Source organism: Jatropha curcas, chromosome 6 (assembly GCF_041381405.1).
Source record: "Jatropha curcas cultivar XTBG-Jc1 chromosome 6, XTBG_Jcur_1.0, whole genome shotgun sequence".
In the NCBI taxonomy this organism is placed as follows: domain Eukaryota; kingdom Viridiplantae; phylum Streptophyta; class Magnoliopsida; order Malpighiales; family Euphorbiaceae; genus Jatropha; species Jatropha curcas.
Genome location: NC_143156.1, coordinates 4,458,401 through 4,477,291, shown reverse-complemented (window position 1 = coordinate 4,477,291; position 18,891 = coordinate 4,458,401). Strand labels below are relative to the sequence as shown.

Below are 18,891 nucleotides of genomic sequence, written 5' to 3'. Positions count from 1 at the left end.
AAATCGTGGCCGTTGATTTTGTTTAGTTTTATTTGAGGTTTACGTATTTGCTTTGATGACTATACGTAGTATTATAGGTGTTGTTAGCTGCAATACTAAACATTACAGGTTGATTGTTAAATATTTAAACAGCAGTTTTAAAATAAACTATTTAATAAAAATAACTATTTAATTAACTATTAAAATTAAAATAATAAAAAAATAATGAAATGTTGACTTCAATTTTTTTAACTTATACTCATAAATTAAACTCACTAATAAAAAAAATTTCTATATGTATAAAGATGTGTCGTTATTTTTTAAAATAAAAATATTTTTTTTTTTTAAATTACTGTCATGCTGTTATGCATCAATTCCATATATTATATTAAGATTGGTAAATGGAACTCACATAATTTATAAGATTTTTTTTTTTCAATTATTTATGGTAATTTCATGTATAGTTATTTAAAAATAATTTTTTTCTTAAATATTATTTCAAAAAAATATTTTTATTTATATAATATATTAAAATAAAATAATATACTCACCTTAAACTATATATATATATATATATATATATATATATATAAATAATTATGTTTTAATGGACATTTTAGATTTTAAGGCCCCTAAAATTTTACTAAACACGAGAAGTAATTACCTAACACATATCAGTCATCAGCACGGCAACTAGCTAGCTCTCAGCTGGTATCAACCACTCCACCAAATATTAATGTGCCCATTTCATATGGAAGTTAATGTGAGTGAAATATACAAGACATGGTAATTAATAACTTGTGGAGGGGTAGATATGAAATTATGATAGAACAGGCTTTATGCAAGGATTGAATCACTAGTTGATCCAGTGATATACATGGTGAAGTATACACAAGTAATAGTGGAGAAAAAAAATCAATCTTTTACGTGATAAAATGAGCAACACATGATGAAGGAAGAACATATCACGTCGTCTTCTAGTCTTTCATGACAAAACTCGCCAAGCCGATGTTGACAGCCAAGTGACAACTGAGTATGGAAGATGACTAGATGAGTGTCATACATCTATCAAAGGTTGCAATGGTTAAATACATGAAGACCTGAAAGTTGTATGATCCCAGCAGAAGATCGATGAAATTAACTTAACAGCATCAAACTTCATATCCAGGATTTAATTTCTGTTGAACATTTCCATAACTCTCAAGCTCTTCAATGTCCTCTAAGCTTCCTAGAAATAAAGGAAGTCTCTGATGCAGCTTGACAGGTTGGATTGAAAGAATCCTAACTTTACCATCAGAACCTCTGCCTCCAGCTTGCTCCACAAGAAAACTAAGAGGATTTGCCTCGTAAACCAGACGGAGATGGTGCCTTGGGTTCATTGCAATACCACCATACAACAATGTTCGATGAAAATCAGCTACAAGAGAGCATATATAACGGGCAGAGTACTTCTTAGGATATCTGCCTTTTCCTTGTCTAACAGTGTCAATATATTGCCTTAATCCTTCAGGCCAGTCAAAATATCGTGCATCATTTACAGAATAAATTTGTCCTGACAATGGTAGACAAAAATGAAAAAATGTAAGCTTACTTCTGTCTCAACATTTATAATGCCATTCTCTCCTCTCTAAACAATCAAGGTGACCATTGCAAAAATATTAATATGGAGGCCATCACCACTATGTGTAAAATTTAAGGCCACAACTTGGAAATTCCAATATCATTCTGTTACAGTTGTGGAAAATTAATGCCACAACCTGGTAAACATAATTGGTCCTATATGGAATGAAGACTTCCCAGTAGTGCCATGGAAATGTTAATAGCTGAGATTTTGGTGTGCTGTAATAGTGTATATAATGTACTGCAATCAAATGCTTTGTTAGTTGTAGTGTGGCCTCCTATTACTTTTAGTAAATAAATAGAAACAGATATATTACCTCGAGGAGGAATCTTAATGTCAGGATGGGTGAGAATGAAGTCTCCTGTTGAATGATCCAATGTAAATGCATGTGTGCCAGAACCAAAGCTGGCACAGAGTATAGTGGCCGATGAATAGAGCACATAACCAGCAGCTACAAGCTTAGTTCCGCTCTGCAGGGAATTCAATGTGGCCCTCTCCTCCTGAGGTAGATGATCCAGCTCCACAAGGCGTTTATATACCCCAAAAATTGTTCCTGTAGGAATGGATGCATCAATATTTCGAGAACCATCAAGGGGATCTGTTACCACCACAAAAGGACCATCATCATTTATCCAAATTGGAGCATCATCTTCTTCTGAAGCCATGACAGCAACTTTTCCAGATTTTTGAAGAGAAGCCAAGATGATTTCATTCTGCACAACAGAGTGAATCAACCAATTAAAAACTTCACTTCCCTTTTTTTTTTTTTAATTGATATTTTCTGGTTAAAGAGATGAGCTGGTTATGCAGACCAACAATTCATTTCAACATAATTAACACAATCAACAATAAACTTCAAAGTCCATTGCTGAGTGGAGATGTAGAGCAGAGTCATTTTGGGGGATCAGTATTACTTATGACTTTGAGCTATTGAACCAAAGGACCGCCCAACCCCAACAGTACAGCTCTCAAATTCAATAAAAGTTGCATATGAAAATAAATTACTAAATTAGCACCAAATAGCCCAACAAGAATCCTTTTAACTATGAAAATGAAAGACATTATCCAGCATACACCTTTTTCCTTTTTTCCGTTTTTATTGAAGTTCCATTCAAAATCCATAAACCAAAATCATATAACTATTAATTAAAGCCAAAGGAACAATCTAAAATAAAGAATAAAAAAAACACACACACACAATGCAAGGATCAAAAAGTATTAGACAAAGAAAAAAGGAGCACAAACCGAGACTATATCAAGTGGCTTTGGTGCATCCCTATCTGTGCCACTCCCAACACCAGCAATCTTACTTTGTTGACTAAGACTGGAATTGAAAGGAGATGCCACAAGAGCTGCGATTCTCTTACAAGCATACTGCATATGAGTAAACAGCAACACCAAATCATCCCCCACATCAATTCCTCCCTTACCCATATGTTCTATCAACGTGCAAAACTCATTATCACCAGCTGCAGTTGCAGAAGTGCCCAGTTGCGATTTTACACTAAACCCAACAAAAGAAGCCATTCTAGGCCTGCAATAGTAATAATTCCGAAAAAGAACTGGACTTTCAGGAGGGAAAAGGTGGGTTTTTGGAAAGAAAGAGAGAGATTTTGGCGGTAAAAATGAATATGGGTATATGGGTATAATAGATGATTGCATATTATGTATAATTTAACTTCTTGGATATTTGAATATTAGAAAGCGAACGTTGATAGCATTGAAAATGATCAGAAATTTTTTGGCTTCAAAAGAAAGGGAAAGAAAGTCTATTTCTTCTGGTTCTGTGTGGGGATCGATAAAATTCGTCGATTAAGAACTCAAAAAAATCTTATTATTTTGAAGGATGAGATGCAGAAATGAATGTATGATGAACAAAAATCCCGAAGGGAAGGGAGGAGTGGAATCTATCTAATACAAGCATGAACTAGCAGAGAATAAGATGGTGTGTTTGCAGATATGGGTCCAAAGCCCAATCCAGTAACTTCTTAGAAGGTTAATATGAATATTTAGAAAATGTCTAACATGTAATAAATGTTTTTATTTTACTGCTTTAATCTTTAAATTTCTTTTGGCCTCTAACTTTCATTATTGTTCCACCACTATCTACCCTGCGTTGATCCAAAGCAATCCTTGGATAAAACAGAGAATTTTGACTTGAGTTTGCTAGGCTTGGTGAGGAGTTTTTTTTTTTTTTTTTTTTTTTTTTTTTTTTATCACTAAATAAATTGTTCCAATTGAGGACAGCCAATAGAAAAATATGGTAGTTAGTTTGGTATAAATGAATTTTATGAAAATTTTGTAGATTTCATTTGTAAATTCACCTTTTTTATTGTATTGATAAAATTCATAGAAAGATAAAATTTTTAACTTTATTGTACTAAATAATTAAAAACTAAAAAAAAATGAAAAACTGAAAAAATAGAATAACAAGCTCACCGATTGCAACTAAATAGAGAACCAAAACCAAAACCAAAACAAAAACAAACAATTGCTTAATGTACTTATCCTCTTGCTTTGTCATTAGGACTTTTTTGACTATTCTAGCTTTCCATGGAAATTATTGTTGAGTAGTTGGCAGATATGTTTGAGCTTCTGACAGGTACAGCTCCCAATAATAGGGGGAAAAGTCTATATATGTGTGTGTATATATGTAAATGTCCATAAGAAGACCTTGCCACTTGTGTAAATTGAACTGAGATATTGACAAAATGGTGTCTCAAACTGTAGATCTTTTGAAAAATGAGCTTCCTCTTGATCAAGAACCAGTGCTTTTACCTGAGGATGTTGTGAATGGCCTTGTTCTTGTAGATATCATCAATGGATTTTGCACTCTGGGTGCTGGCAATCTGGTAACTAATCATTTACTTTCTTAATTACAAGCTTAATGTATATCTATAGACTAATAAATTTATACTGTATTTGTTTGTTTGGTCAATTTGCAGGCTCCAAGAGCACCTAACAGGCAGATTTCACGAATGATCAATGAATCAGCAACACTAGCTAGGGCTTTTTGTGACAAGAAATGGCCTGTTCTTGCTTTTCTTGATTCCCATCAACCAAACAAGCCTGAGGACCCATACCCTCCTCACTGTATTACTGGAACTGATGAGTCCAATTTAGTTCCTGGTATTTACTGTATTAGATTATTATCACATTTATCCTTTTTCCTTTAACAGCCAAAATTGATTTATGTTTTTTTCTTTGCTCCATGAACTTGTGCAGCTCTACAATGGTTAGAGAAAGAACCAAATGTCACAATCAGACGCAAAGATTGCTTTGATGGTTTTGTGGGTTCAATTGAGGATGATGGATCCAATGTTTTTGTAGATTGGATCAAGAACAATCAGATCAAATCTGTAAGTCTCTGTTATTACTTGCTCTCAAGGTTTAATTTTTCATAGCTTACCATCTTTCCCTATTATATCCCTTTTTTAGACGTATTATTCTTATAGTTTTCTTCTACAAATTAAGTTTTAATTTGTAGGGATAATTAGTTAATTTTCTAATTATTATTTATGGTGCAGATAGTGGTTGTAGGAGTATGCACAGACATTTGTGTGTTGGATTTTGTTTGTTCAACACTATCAGCAAGAAACCATGGGCTTGTGGCACCTTTAGAGGATGTGGTGGTGTATTCCAGTGGCTGCGCCACCTTTGATGTGCCTCTTCATGTTGCTCGAAACACCAAAGGTGCTTTAGCTCATCCTCAGGTAATTCGATAATTTTAGGTGTTACTACTGCTAAATTAACTCTTAATTTGATTTTACAGAAATGATTTGAAGAGAATATGTACACCAAACAGAAGAAATGATTTTAAGAAAATGAGTTTATCACTTTGGTTTTAGTTCTGATATGAATGATCATTAACATGTCATCATAATTAACAAAAGGGGATGGTCTGTATGGAAAGGACTCAGACCCTTTAAATAAGAGATCGAGTGCTCAATCCCTTTAAGGGTCTGACGCGGTACGAGCAGGAATAAGTAAATTTTTATATATCTTTTGGCAGGAACTGATGCATCATGTAGGGCTTTACATGGCAAAAGAAAGAGGAGCCATAATAGCAAGTGAGGTGTCATTGGGTGCAGAAAAGAAGACATGAATCCATAAATCTGGCCTGATACCTATCAATAATGAATTTGGTTTGGTGATCACAGTGTCTCTACCTACCATTCTTGTATTTGTTATAAAAAAAGTTGGTAATGGATGATCAACTTCAAAACATACATATATGACAAGAATGCTAGGAAGCGCATGTACATTTCCCAATAAAATATCTGGTTTTTGAAACCTAAGATTGGCAGCACCATTATTGTGATCATCTTCTGGGCTTAGATGAGAAATTGCTTTTTGATTATCTTACAGTCTGAACTTTGGTTTATTTAGTGTTGATATCCTCTTCTGGTTTAAGGTAGTTCTACTGTGGACATTAATTGTACTTAAATGTGTGTTAATATTGTTTTGTTATCTGAATCAGAGAATTAAAAGAATTGGTTAAAATTAAAAAATGACAAAAAGTTCAGTCATTTCTTGATCATCAATCCTTTAATTAACCTTTAAGGTCAAAAGACAAAGCATAAATGAAGATATTGTGAGATTTTTTTTTTTCTCATGTGCATAGTCCTAACTTAAAGCCCATTTGTGATTAAACATATCAAAAGATGAATGTGATACGCTTTTTCCAAAACTGATCTATGGTACTATTTACTGCAAAAAAAAAACAAGATAAGAAGGAAAGAAGAATTTTCTCAGCAAGTTATGTATACCCAGCTGATATTTTGCTTCATTACTAAGAAAAAAACTGAAGAAAAAAAAAAGTGCTTAGCCAATATAGTTTCATAAAAAACCATATATATTACCACAGTTTACCTCTAACCCAAGAAAAAAAGTTAAAGCAAATAGAAATGGCTAGTACTGCTCTTCAGTATAAGGAGTTCCGGCCAAAGACTGAATGGAAAGAAGATCAGGCTGCTGGTTATCTGCTCGTACATGTTCCTGGTGAGTTTAATAATTCTAGTTCTTGTTTTCTTTGTATAAGTATAGTAACACTCTTATTTTCTTGTTTACTTAGATTTTCAGAGGGATCATATAAAGGTTTTGAGGAGAAAGAAACTTATGAATGTCAATGAATCGATGAATTTTATTCAAGCTTTTGGAGAGCGACCCACCAAATGGAACAGATTCAAACTAACAGTTGCTAAAGTTCTTGGAAAGCCACCTACCTAACGGACCAGATTCAAAGTAACAGTTTCTGTTCCAAAAGCTTGCGACTTAGATGGAACCTCTTTCTTTCTCAGAGGTGGAATTCTATACCTTAGATTTCCAAAACTATTGAGTGGGACGAAAATGGTACTGCCAAAAATTATTGATTGGGATTTCCCGCCTCAGTTGGAGTGGACAGTAGACCAAGCTGGTGGTTCTTTGCTTATACACGTTGCTGGTGAGTTTAATAATCCTAATTGTTGTTTTTTTTTTTTCTCTTTTTCCTACCGGTCACTGAGAATTCCCTATTCTTGGATTGTTTAGATTTCCAGAAAGATCGTATCAAGGTCAAGGTTGATAATGAGTCTATGAATGTTTTAGTTTTTGGAGAGCAACCAACCAAACAGATTAGATTCAAACTAACAGCTTATATTCCAAAAACTTGCAACTCCAATGGAGTTTCTGCCATTCTCTGTGGTGGAATTCTTTACATTAGATTTCTGAACCTCGTAGATGAGAAGACAATGGTAATGCCCGAAATGGTTGATGTTGAGTTCCGTCCTCAGTGTAAGTGGAGAGTAGACCAAGCTGACAGTAATGTGCTTATACATGTTCCTGGTGAGTTTAATAATCCTAAATTTTGTTTTCTGTCAGATTTTTATTATCATACAAAAGAGGATTGTAACTCTCTTTTCCTACAATGTTTGTCAATAAAAATCCTCTTATCTTGGTTTGTTTAGATTTTCAGAGGGATCATATCAATGTCAAGGAATTACAAAATGACTTAACACTTCCTTTGATACGATTCTAACACGGATGATCACATTTAATTAATTACTTTCTTTTTTTGGCAGGAAGTATGTATCATATGGGGATTTACATGGCAAAGGAGAAGGGAGCCATAATAGCAAGTGAGGTGTCATCGGGTGCAGAAAAGAAGCCATGAAAGATGAATCCATAAACTATCTATCTATCTGTATCAATAATAAGTATGGTTTGGAATTTTAGGATATATCTACCTATACCATAAGTGTATTTATATGCCTCTATATATATATATATATTTGACAAGACCAAGTGCATGTACATTTCCTCTACGCTGTCTGTCTTGAGTCTAAATAAAGTGGTCAATGACTTCAGAGGATGTGGACAGATACTAGAAAGAGACTGATTATGTTCCAAGCGCACCATAACCGGCTGTCCTAGACCAGTTCATGACAAGTTAGACACTTTGAACGCATCAAAAACACCAGCTAAAATGGCCTTAAACCAATCAGAAACAGCTAAAAGTAACTGGCTTGAACTTGTCAAAATCTAACCAGAAACCAACACGACTTAACTGGTGCCAGTTCAATTACAAACCATCGTTAATAAATTTAATGATGCATAAATGATAAATTAACTTCCTAAGTAAACTGCAGGGTGATCACCTTTCATGTCCTAAATTGCAACAAGCACCCAAGAAACAAAGCTTATAAGATGAAAGGATTAAAGATGAATTTTCATTCATATAGTAAAATGGAAGAGAATAATTACAAAGTGCTTGATTATAAACAAGCTAATTTTCTATTCAACTGATCTGCAAAATAAGCCCTTAAACAAGTCTCCTGCTAGCCTCTAACCACAAATTGCCCATGTCCAGCCACACATATTATCATATTGCACTACAGATATCTGAAATACAATTCTAGTTGAAGCTACTTCCTTCTGTTGTATGATAACTTAGACAAGCACTCAATAGTTAGAAATTGATAGAGATTAGAATGTAGAGCAAAAAAAATTAAGTGCATAACAGCTTCAGTAAGAGACTGTTCGAAGATCATGCATCTCAAAGCTTATCCAAGCTTCTGGGTTAATTTTACTAGGTCAATATGCTTACATATGCAACAGTCCATTGGGCGAGCACTGGACATGTGACCAGAATTTCATAGCTGCTATGTTGCTCGAATTGAAAACATAGTGGTTACAGATACCATTTTAGACTGCAAAATAGAAGAGATCAAAGAAAACCTTATCAGGCAATTGCCATACATGCTTTACAAAGTGTTAAAACAAAAGAACATTTCCCAATAAAGATAAGGTTTTTGGCACCTCAGAATTTGCATTTCCTTGAGAAAATCTAGCATGAGACTAACTATACAAATGAAAATATTCAAAAAAGGCAAAGGCAAATCCTTCCTCACACAAATGACAATTAGAAATTAGAAATTTAGAACACAGACAGAATGACAGTGAAAAGGGAAGAGACAAAATAGTTTATGCGAAAGAAAAGGAGACAAAAAGAAGAGTAAGAGGGAGGAAAGGGAGGTGGCCTCTTTTTGGATCATACGAGTTCCCCACAAAAATATTTCCTTGTTTCACAAAAGAACAAAGAAAGGAGGAACAAGAAAGAACTGTCAATATAAAAACTCTAGATTATGATTTGATGCCGGAACAATTTGAGGCAACCTAGACAAAAACTGCAAATAATAATGAACTTCAATTACAAATTTACTAAAACTAGACCTATTTTTAGAGAGAAAATACATACCTCATAAAATACAAAAAAAGAATAAACAAGCTTGAACATTATATGTACAGGCATCTATTGTTGGAGCCTCAGCCGATTGAAGAACACCAAGAAGTGATATTCAGGAGCCCAATATACAAACCCAACAACAGGCCCACCTTTGATGTACTGCACGGAATGAAAATGATGCATTATCAATATCCTTCTGAGAATGGTTGAAAATAAGTGACAAGAAAACAACTAAACAAGATGACAAAAGAGACTAAAACCTTTCCATCAAGAATAACAAGTTCACCATCAACCCATCGAGGATTCTTAAAACCAGGCTCAGCAAGCCTCCCTTGTCCTTTATACCGAGCAATCTGTGTTTCAAGCAAGACCACAACAAAACCTTCAGAAGACAGAGAGGAAAGTAAAAATAGAAAGGGTGCTACACTAAATTCAACATCATTAGCTGACAATATACCACTCCAAATTCTTCAGGAATGATGCCTTTATGAGGAAGTTGATATCTTTTACCAACCTTAGCACGAAATGCCACCTATAGGAATGAGTTAACTTGTTAGGCTTATGGAGAGAAACTTGCTACAAATATGCAATATGAGAAATATGTGCATGGCTCAGGGCAAACTGACTGTGCTCTCTAGTTTTGCTAATGACCATCCCAATAAAGCAGAAAATCATCCAGTAAAGCCAAAAGGCAATACTTGTTACTTATCCCCATCAAATATGGAGAAGTATGACTGTTAAATTTTCTCCTTTTTTTTTTAAGGAAAAAAAAAAGATAAAGCCTTGGGGAGCGGTCCATTTATACTAGCAAAGTCACATACCATAAACTTGTACAGGTTGAAAATGACTAGTGTAAAAGAAAAAAAAAAATGGTATAATGCTTACCGCATTGCTAAACAGAAAGATAAATCACATAGATAACATGCAAGTACCAATCAAGCCTTCACAAAACATGTGCTAAATCCATGAAATTACCTGTCCAGCAGCTATATATGGATCTCCAGTTAATTTTACAGCTTCCACATATTCATAGAACTCTACATTGGAAGGCTGGTTTGTCCCACGCTCATCTTGCCATTGTCCAAATTTGCGTTGCAGCTGTATGACTTCTGAACTGTACAGCCCATGTGCTCCAATATATAATCCTGATAAATCATACAGTATTTAGATTTTAAGCTTAAATCAAGTGCAAGAGATAAGAGGTTGGAGGACCAAAAATAACAGAGTAAAACATAAAGGAACCCAAATAGTACACAAGCAGAAACTGCAAAGCACCTCATAAGCGCAAGTCTCAACTTTTATCTTATAATTCATGCACTTTTTGCTTTTGGCCCCACATAATTTCATACCATGAAGTACTTGAACATTCATAAATTCCAGTCATGTAAGCTATTTTCTGAAGCTGAGTCGGAATTGAGGTGGAATTATTTAGACCACATATGCGCTGAAGTGGACAGAAGAAAAGAGCCAATTTGGCATGTGGCTTCCACCATTGAGAAATCCCCTCAAAAGGTATGTATCTTAGTTGATGACTATTAAGTATTAGACTAATTAACAAAAATCATGAGGATAGCAGGTCCCACAAAACTAATAGAGTTAGTGGTAACAAATAGTAGTGGCCTCACTTGATGTCAGCCTTGAGCTAGTGTTTATGTCTAGAGTTAAATGCCTGTGCAAAATAGTTCCACTTCAACACTGACTCACTACCAAGGACTAATTTAGGTGATTACAAGCTATAACGTGTCATAACCTTTATTTTTAAGTACTTGACAGCATGATATTGTTGTCTAGGGACTAAATTAAGAAAATTCTACAGTTTAAGTTAAAAGTTTGAATTTATTCCCATAATTACTTGACAATTAAGCAACTTCTCTAACAAATACCATTCAGAGGGTCTGGAGATGCTGATATCTCAATCCGATGGAAAGTTGTTGATCCAGACAATGGCTGACGGTTTTGAGCCTGACTAAGGGTGAAATTTATTAAGTCACCAACATCTTTCAGCACCTGCACAGTTGAGGTAAATGAAAACAAATCAAACATTCATCAGTTAATAATCTAACAAATAGTTTACCTCTTGTCTACCACACTAGTACAAAAACATGACCTGTAAAAAATTGAACCAACCTTCAAGGGTATCTTTTCCTTGCCAATGAATTTAGCAAGGTCCAACATAATATTATCCACACTACGTTGACCTTGAAACTTAGCTTTTCTATCTGCTGAGGCTGCTTCCTTAGCACCAGAATCCTGTTGGTTGACATCTTTCTCTATAGAAAACAAAAATGACCTTCGTCCCTTTTTCTCTAGCTTAGCAGGAACTCTAAGTGACTCTTTTACAGGCATGCTTCCTGAAAATTTCTGAGCAAGACCCCCAACAACAACTTTAAACGAAATTTCACTTGGCCCTTCACTGTCAATGATTTCACGAGCAGCATCAATTTCAATCTCATCTCTTTCTTGGTCACTTTCACTGCCAAGTTCATCATCTCCTTCTACACTTTCTAACTCAATATCTTTCTCTTCATCTTCTTCATCCATCATCTGTTCAATCACCTTAGATATAAAATCCTTATCTACCTTCGCAGGTGTTGTCACTTTCAAAACCTTGAGCTTCATACCAGGAATCATATCTCGTAAAATATTCTGAAAACCAGGTAATCCCTCAGCAAGATCAGAACCATCTTCTGTGTCATCGCCATTCTCAGTCTCTTCAGTGCTCACAACAAATAGATCACTTTTTCCTTCAGTAGGCCCTGGTGGATTTAAGCGGCTCGTGGCACCTGGTGCTTTAGAGGAGACTGTTGAAGGATCTTGGAGAAGGCCTTTCCTTTTCAAGTACACAGGCTACAAAAGCACACAAATTCTATTAGAGAAAGTGGCTTCTAATACACATTGAACAAGTGAATATGCAACGATGCCACTGCCAGAAAGAATATAAGCAAATAAGAAAACACAACTACAGGTAAAGATGTGCATATGACTAAACATAGATGCATCTCACCATGCTCACTCGAAAGCATGTAGATGTGCTTAGAATTCAAGTAAATCCATATTGATGCATATGATGGGAGTAGATTTAAAGGTCAGAGAGCAAGAAAGGAATCTTGTATGAAGTAATTTGTGAATATCCAACCTGCCTTGTACTTCTTTATTATTTTGTTTGAAGGACTTTGTTTTTGCTTATCAAAACAAATAACTTAATGCTATGTTTGCAAAGATAGGAAAAGATGGGGTGCAAAACAAAAGGCTGAAAATAATTTTTTACCTTGTTTGGGACTTCAGAAAGTGGAGGGAAATGACATCAAATTTTCCTTTGGGACCCTTCAATTCTAGCCTCTCCAAAGTGGAAAGCAAGTGGACAAATATATGAAAATTTATTTATTTACACTTTGATAATAAGATTTTGCCTAACAACTCTCAAAAAAAGGAAAAAAAAAAAGTATGTATTTATCAAAATAATAAATTTCATAATTCTTCTCTCAAAAACTTCCCATCCACTTTCCCCTCTTTTGGTTTCCTTCTAACCATACTAAAGACGAAAAAAATTATTTTGTTCTGTTTATGTCCCCCTCATGTTTTACCTCACAAATTTCCTTTCGTCTCACTTTCAATTCTCGCAAATATGGTATAAATCTCAAAAGCCAAATGTTTTAATTTACTTAGAGGTCCGCAAAAAAAAAAAAAAAAAAAAAAAAAAAAAAAAAAAAAAAAAGAAACAGAGAGAGAGAGAGAGTAGGACAAGTGTACCTGCTGCTTGTATTCACCTTTCTTGTTCCTTGTAACAAAGATCTCAAATACGGGGACACCAACTGCAGATGTAGCAAGCTGTCTGAAAGAAAAAGATAAATGAATAATAATAAACCATGTATAATTATAAAGAAATATTTGACAGTAGGAAGCCAACATATGAAGTATAAAGGCCAACTGAAAAAATTGGTAGATTACAAACAACATGCATCTAGGTGATTCAACAGCAGTTGAATACCCAGGTATGATGTATTCTAACCGAATAGCACAAGAATGTAACATGACATACACCACCACCACATTTTTTATCAACTAGAAACAGCAAACCATGCCAACACAGTCTGGATATCAGACACACAAACAAATATTCATACAAATGTGTTCCATACCATTAATTAAATCCCTTTCAGTATCAACTACTCTCCTCTTTTTTCTTTTGAAGTACAAATGTTAGCATTCAGTTTCTTTATCATATTCTATGGCTACACCAGAAATTTTTTGGAAAGCGGCAAAATCTGCAGGTCTGCATTTTTTTTTTTCTAAAGGCAACCAATGGAAGTCCAACTTTTTTGTTTGTTTTTGAATGCATTCCATTTGCTTGACTGTGTTGGAACAATTTCTTTTTACACTGTAGCTTAGTGATATGGGTTTGATCTTTATATTTATGAGATAAGTAATATCAGTTTGATTTATCTTTCATTCTTTCTTGAGTTGAGTACTTTCAAAAATGTTTTAGAGAAATAATGTTGTTGAAGTCCTAAGATGCTTTCGGTTACAATTATTAGATTGAGTACCTCTAGAGCCAGCAAGCAAATTCTTGATTCTTCTATATTTGCACACACACTCAAAGGATCACTTAATACCAAAAAAAAAACATACCTTATAGTCTGGTACATTCTTAGGGTTGTTGTTTTGACTGAATTGTGAATGCTGAATCTGAATCCACTATCTTATTAAGCTAGATATTTAAGAAGTGGTATCAAGAGTTGATTGTAGAATGATCAAGAACTGGTATACATTGTTATTTTAGAATTGTATGGGCAATATAATTTGTTCATCAAATAAGTTACATAGCTTATTGAATTAGCTCTAAAAAGAGTTTACTCATTCAAACAAACTTTGAGTTGCAAATATTAGATAAGCAACTTATTAATTCAATCCAGACAAACAAGCTTATTTCTTATTACCTGAATGAATAAGTTTGGTGGTCTAGTAAGCTATCATTAAGGTGAAACAAACAGCCCCTCAGTGTATCTTTTATCTCTATCATCCATTAGTAGTTTACAGTAAGTTCGAAATCATTAACTTTACAATAATAAATTTGCATTATTTTTACATTCATTAAAGTAAAAAAACAAAATCTATGTTATACACAATCTTGATTTTTCTTAGTGAATAACAATTGCAATAAAAATTGTTTTTTTTTTTCAATTGTTAATGTTATATTAGGTAAGATATCGTAAAAAAGAAATATTAAGAAATAGAATCCTTGTGAAAAATATTTATATTATTTCCATTTAAAAACAAAACTATTAACACGTACAACAATCACTATCATATGTAATGAACTTGATAAAAAGGCCAATGTACAATAAATGCCTAAGCATCATGCTTATCTTGTATGAATGACAATTTAAAATGAAACCCTTCTACAGGTATCTAAATAATTACCGAGGAGTGTAACTCCTTGCCACATATCTTCCATGCTCTGCAGTAATACGTATTATTAAACCATAAGGATCATGCACATCTTCTGAGATGCCAGACCACCATCCCACCTGGATATCAGTGTTAAGGAAACAAATGAAACTATAAGCGTGAAGTAAATTATATAGCAAACAACACAATTTCTCATTTGGAATACCTCAGCCCAACTAAAAAATCTCAAACAATAAACTAAAAGCTACAGCTTTAATAAGTTCCAGATGATGAAAGGATGTTATCTGTACCATAAACAATATACAAGTAAATCTTATCACAACTCATACATGAAAATTTAAGTAGTAGGAAAAAAAAAAAAAAAAGGAATTGATGTAATACGCTACTGATCTTCATTTAACTTTCTAAAACATCTAACAGCTTGTAAGTAGCCAGAGGTGGTACAAAAATCTAGTGGTATCAGAATCTCATGATTCACGATTCGAATTGCACGATTTGATTCAATTTTCATGCTAAACGATTTGACTCTTATGGGTGAATCGGAATTAAGTATGAATCTTATGGTTCAAGTCGATTCTCATTCTCAACAATTCTTCACCCAACTAAACATGTAGAAAAGTCAATATAGAGAAAGAACTAAGAAGAGCAAGAGAATATAGTTATATTAGAAGATAAAGATGATGAAGGGCTTGAATTTGGAAATGATAATAAATGAATATGGAATTGGATAGAAAATTTAATGACTTGATAGTTTTACTTTGCTTTTGTTTTAAAATTTTGACTTCATAGTTTGATATCTTGAACTTGGCACTACACAAGACATTAGGTTCTCTTTCATTTTGTGTTTAGTATATGATTGAATAGGAATTTATATAAATACATTATTTGCAATTAAATTTTCAGATCTTTTGATAAAAGTAATGGAACCAGAAATGAATTTACTTTTAATTAACTGAATCTTACAATTCGATTCGATTTGATTCTCAATTCGACAAATTTGCAGTTGACATCATGAGCTATCATCGATCAAGAGGGGGATAAGTAGGGTACATGGCCCCCTAGGTCCAAAATTTTTTAAAATTTTTATTTACAAAATCGTGAAAAAAATAATTCTTTTTTTTTTTTTTTTTTTTTTACCTCCCCAATTCTTGAAATTTTTTCTTTACCACCCCCAAAAAGGGACCTTAGGGTCTAGGTCCATCATGAGCTTGCAGATGGAATTGGACAGAATGTGTCTGAGCTTGTAGCATTTTCATGTTCCACCACTCCCGCAATTAAGATAATTTTAAATTAATCAACATCAAAGCCAAAAAAATTGAGTAAAAGAAAAGGCAGCTCCTCACACAAAGAACAAACTTTACCAGGGTCACGCCTCAACCAAACACAACTTTTAGTACCATTTATTACTAACTGCAGGTGCCTGCTTCCATAAACAAACACCAATGAGCCCCACAGCAGATTCACAGAGGAACCACAAACCAACAAAAATGACACAAAGTTGTTTTCCAAATGATGTTTTAAATATAAATTAAAGATGAGGAAGGGTAGCCCAAATGGGAGTTATCATCCATTGGTTACACAGAAACATATATATCATAGAGAAACCTTGTAACAAAAATTGAGAGTACACATTTATATTCATAAAGAAGGAGAATAACCAACTTTAACTTACCAAACCAGCACCAGCATTATCTCGTAAGAAAGCTGCATCCTTATAATGTTCTTCTGTCACTGCTCTCTGATGCATCCAAAAAATAAAGCGTTAGCATAAAAATGACACTCTTGTCATTCTCCCTTCCCCCAACCTGGCAAAACCAGTAATAAATCAAATTACATACATTCAGCTGTGACATCACTGTGCCAACAGAATCATTTGTAGCAGCAGCTGCAATTGCCACCTTGAGCCTAGCCGCAGCCTCATAATCCTCCCTATTAACAGCATGATTTAACTGTGACTGCATAAGGACAAATTTCAGCATGTGAAGAACACCTTATCCATAGAAAGGTACAGCTCATAGGCATCCGTAATTCAGAATCATTATGGTGTAAAGAACATTAAAGAAGATACAGCTTCTCACTATAGGCAAAATTGTAACTGGGAAATAAAAGAACAGTTTCGAGATAGCTTGCTTCAAACGAAGCTCTCTCTTATATTTTGGTTTTACAAATGAAATTCAAACAACTCTTCAAAGCTCATCCCTTTAAGGCTGTTTTGCACAGTTCATGAATGAAGAAGTACCAGTTTCTCTCAAACCAACACAAAATTCCTTGAAATTCGTTCTCAAATCCCTCAGAAAATGGACTTCCTAGATCCTAGCCTCCAAATTTTCATTCTTTTACAGTAACAAAAAAATATATTTCAACAAAATAATATAAACACTGTAAATTGTTTGCTGCTTATCAACATTTCTTATTAAGCTCCATGTGATTAAAAAAGATTGTTCAATTACCTTCAAAACAGAGACAATACGCTCCTGCTCATCAACTTCTTCGAAATGCCTTCTCCATCGTTCCCAATCCCACTCTTCATATTCAACCTTATCTCCCTTTCCACTCTCCCTGTCCCCAACCGCTCCAACCTCCACCTCTTTACGACGAGGATTAATTAACGAATCAATCCGTTTCTTCGCAGATTCAATAACACCATGAAACGCAGCATCCCATCGCCACTCAGACGACGAACTATCCGACGATGAAGAAGAAGACGACGAATTGGTGCAACGACAAAGAGAAGCAGAACTAGAAGAAGAAGAAGAAGAAAAAGAGTGAGAAGGAAAAGGAGAAGGGTAAGATGGTCTTTTGACAAGAAACTTAGGGGTCCTAAAAGAAAGCTTGTGAGGAGGAGTTGGAGGTGCAATGGAAGCCATGAATGTCAGCAATTGAGTGATGGGTATGTATCTGATTTGTAGAGAAAAAGGAGAGCTGTGGCTAAAATGAGTGATGAATCAGATGACACGAAAAATACTGTAAAAGAAGACACAAAGAAAACTGTTTGGTTTGGTTTGGTTTTGGTTTTGGTTTTGGTTTTCTGAAGGAGAAAGAGAGGAAAAGGTGAGTGTGGTGGTGGTGGAAGATGGTGGTTTTGTCTAAAATCTATGTAATCTAAATGGCTTGGCTTGATTGAGTGCGAATGCGAGTATTTTTGTTTTGATAAGTCTCAAATTGAAATTTCTTTTTTTTTTTATTTTTTATTTTTTATGTTTTACCCCTCAGAGATTCGGAATTTATGAAATATTATCTTATTCACGTGGATTGATCATATTCATATAAGTTAAGACTCTGAATTAAAAATTTAATAAAATTACAGTTTAAATTTTGTTTATAATAATATATTAGTATATAATAACTCATTTAATTCAATTATAAAAAAAATTATATCTACAATTAAGATATTATCATATCAATTTATATACATATTTCAAATTAGATTTCCTTATACATACATTTCGATCATTAATAAAATTTTAAATAAATATATAATTAAAAATCAAAGTAAAGTTTGAATTGGCTTTAGTTTATTTATAAATCAATTATAATTAATTGAACAGTTTATGGAAATTTTAATGTTGAATAAAGCTCAAAAGTTAATTGAATTGAAATTTATAATAATTATTTATGTATCCATATATTATTATGCCAAATATAATACAATGCTTTAATATTTCGTCTATCCCATTTTGTTTGCTTATTGTTTTTTTTTTTTTATGTACTAAAATGTTTGCAAGTTTTTAAATTTATATATGTAAACAATTATTTTTTTATAATAATATTTATGATTGCTAATTAAATGAAGAACTTTTATTAGCATTTTAAAAAATTAAGGGTGAAAAGGGTAAAATAATTTTTATTGACTAAATTTTTATATACGTATTTTGTCAAATCATGCAAACAAAATGAAATAGAGAAAATATTATTTAAAATTACGCATTCACCCGCATTAAGTGCGAGATTGTGTAGTATTTAATTTTTTTTAGGTATAATATATGTATATGAGTAAATATTTTTATTCTAATTATGAGTTAGTGAATTAACTAAACCTGAAAGCAAAGATTCTACTACTGCATATGTATATATCATCGACTGAAATGGTGAAAGTATATCACTGTATGCAAATTGGTAAGAATTTATATTTATTTGGAGTAACAAATTAAAGCATATG

General features: G+C 33.5%; 4 protein-coding genes across 4 annotated transcripts; 2 read left to right on the top strand and 2 right to left on the bottom strand.

The window, feature by feature from the left end:
- Window positions 1–769: 769 nt before the first annotated feature.
- On the bottom strand, window positions 770–3,597 carry LOC105641442 (Inositol monophosphatase family protein). Its single transcript, XM_012225981.4, has 3 exons — window positions 2,846–3,597; window positions 1,917–2,313; window positions 770–1,531 (listed from the first exon to the last, which is right to left on the bottom strand). The coding sequence occupies exons 1-3, from the start codon at window positions 3,260–3,262 to the stop codon at window positions 1,131–1,133; spliced, it is 1,215 nt and encodes a 404-aa protein (XP_012081371.1). The 5' UTR covers window positions 3,263–3,597; the 3' UTR covers window positions 770–1,130.
- Window positions 3,598–4,084: 487 nt separating this feature from the next.
- On the top strand, window positions 4,085–5,898 carry LOC105641441 (nicotinamidase 1). The gene is made up of 6 exons (XM_012225980.4): window positions 4,085–4,202; window positions 4,331–4,452; window positions 4,546–4,729; window positions 4,826–4,959; window positions 5,128–5,313; window positions 5,613–5,898. Exons 1-6 carry the CDS (start codon window positions 4,184–4,186, stop codon window positions 5,703–5,705), a joined length of 738 nt encoding a protein of 245 aa, XP_012081370.1. The 5' UTR covers window positions 4,085–4,183; the 3' UTR covers window positions 5,706–5,898.
- Window positions 5,899–6,165: 267 nt separating this feature from the next.
- LOC105641439 (uncharacterized) lies at window positions 6,166–7,949 on the top strand. The gene is made up of 4 exons (XM_012225976.3): window positions 6,166–6,601; window positions 6,675–7,043; window positions 7,130–7,423; window positions 7,660–7,949. The coding sequence occupies exons 2-4, from the start codon at window positions 6,950–6,952 to the stop codon at window positions 7,749–7,751; spliced, it is 480 nt and encodes a 159-aa protein (XP_012081366.1). The 5' UTR covers window positions 6,166–6,601; window positions 6,675–6,949; the 3' UTR covers window positions 7,752–7,949.
- Window positions 7,950–8,277: 328 nt separating this feature from the next.
- On the bottom strand, window positions 8,278–17,830 carry EX1 (UvrB/UvrC domain protein (DUF3506)). The gene is made up of 12 exons (XM_012225975.4): window positions 17,183–17,830; window positions 16,571–16,687; window positions 16,405–16,470; window positions 14,745–14,851; window positions 13,074–13,155; window positions 11,451–12,170; window positions 11,207–11,330; window positions 10,299–10,468; window positions 9,781–9,855; window positions 9,584–9,676; window positions 9,336–9,482; window positions 8,278–8,787 (listed from the first exon to the last, which is right to left on the bottom strand). The coding sequence occupies exons 1-11, from the start codon at window positions 17,597–17,599 to the stop codon at window positions 9,390–9,392; spliced, it is 2,064 nt and encodes a 687-aa protein (XP_012081365.1). The 5' UTR covers window positions 17,600–17,830; the 3' UTR covers window positions 8,278–8,787; window positions 9,336–9,389.
- Between the last annotated feature and the right edge of the window lie 1,061 nt (window positions 17,831–18,891).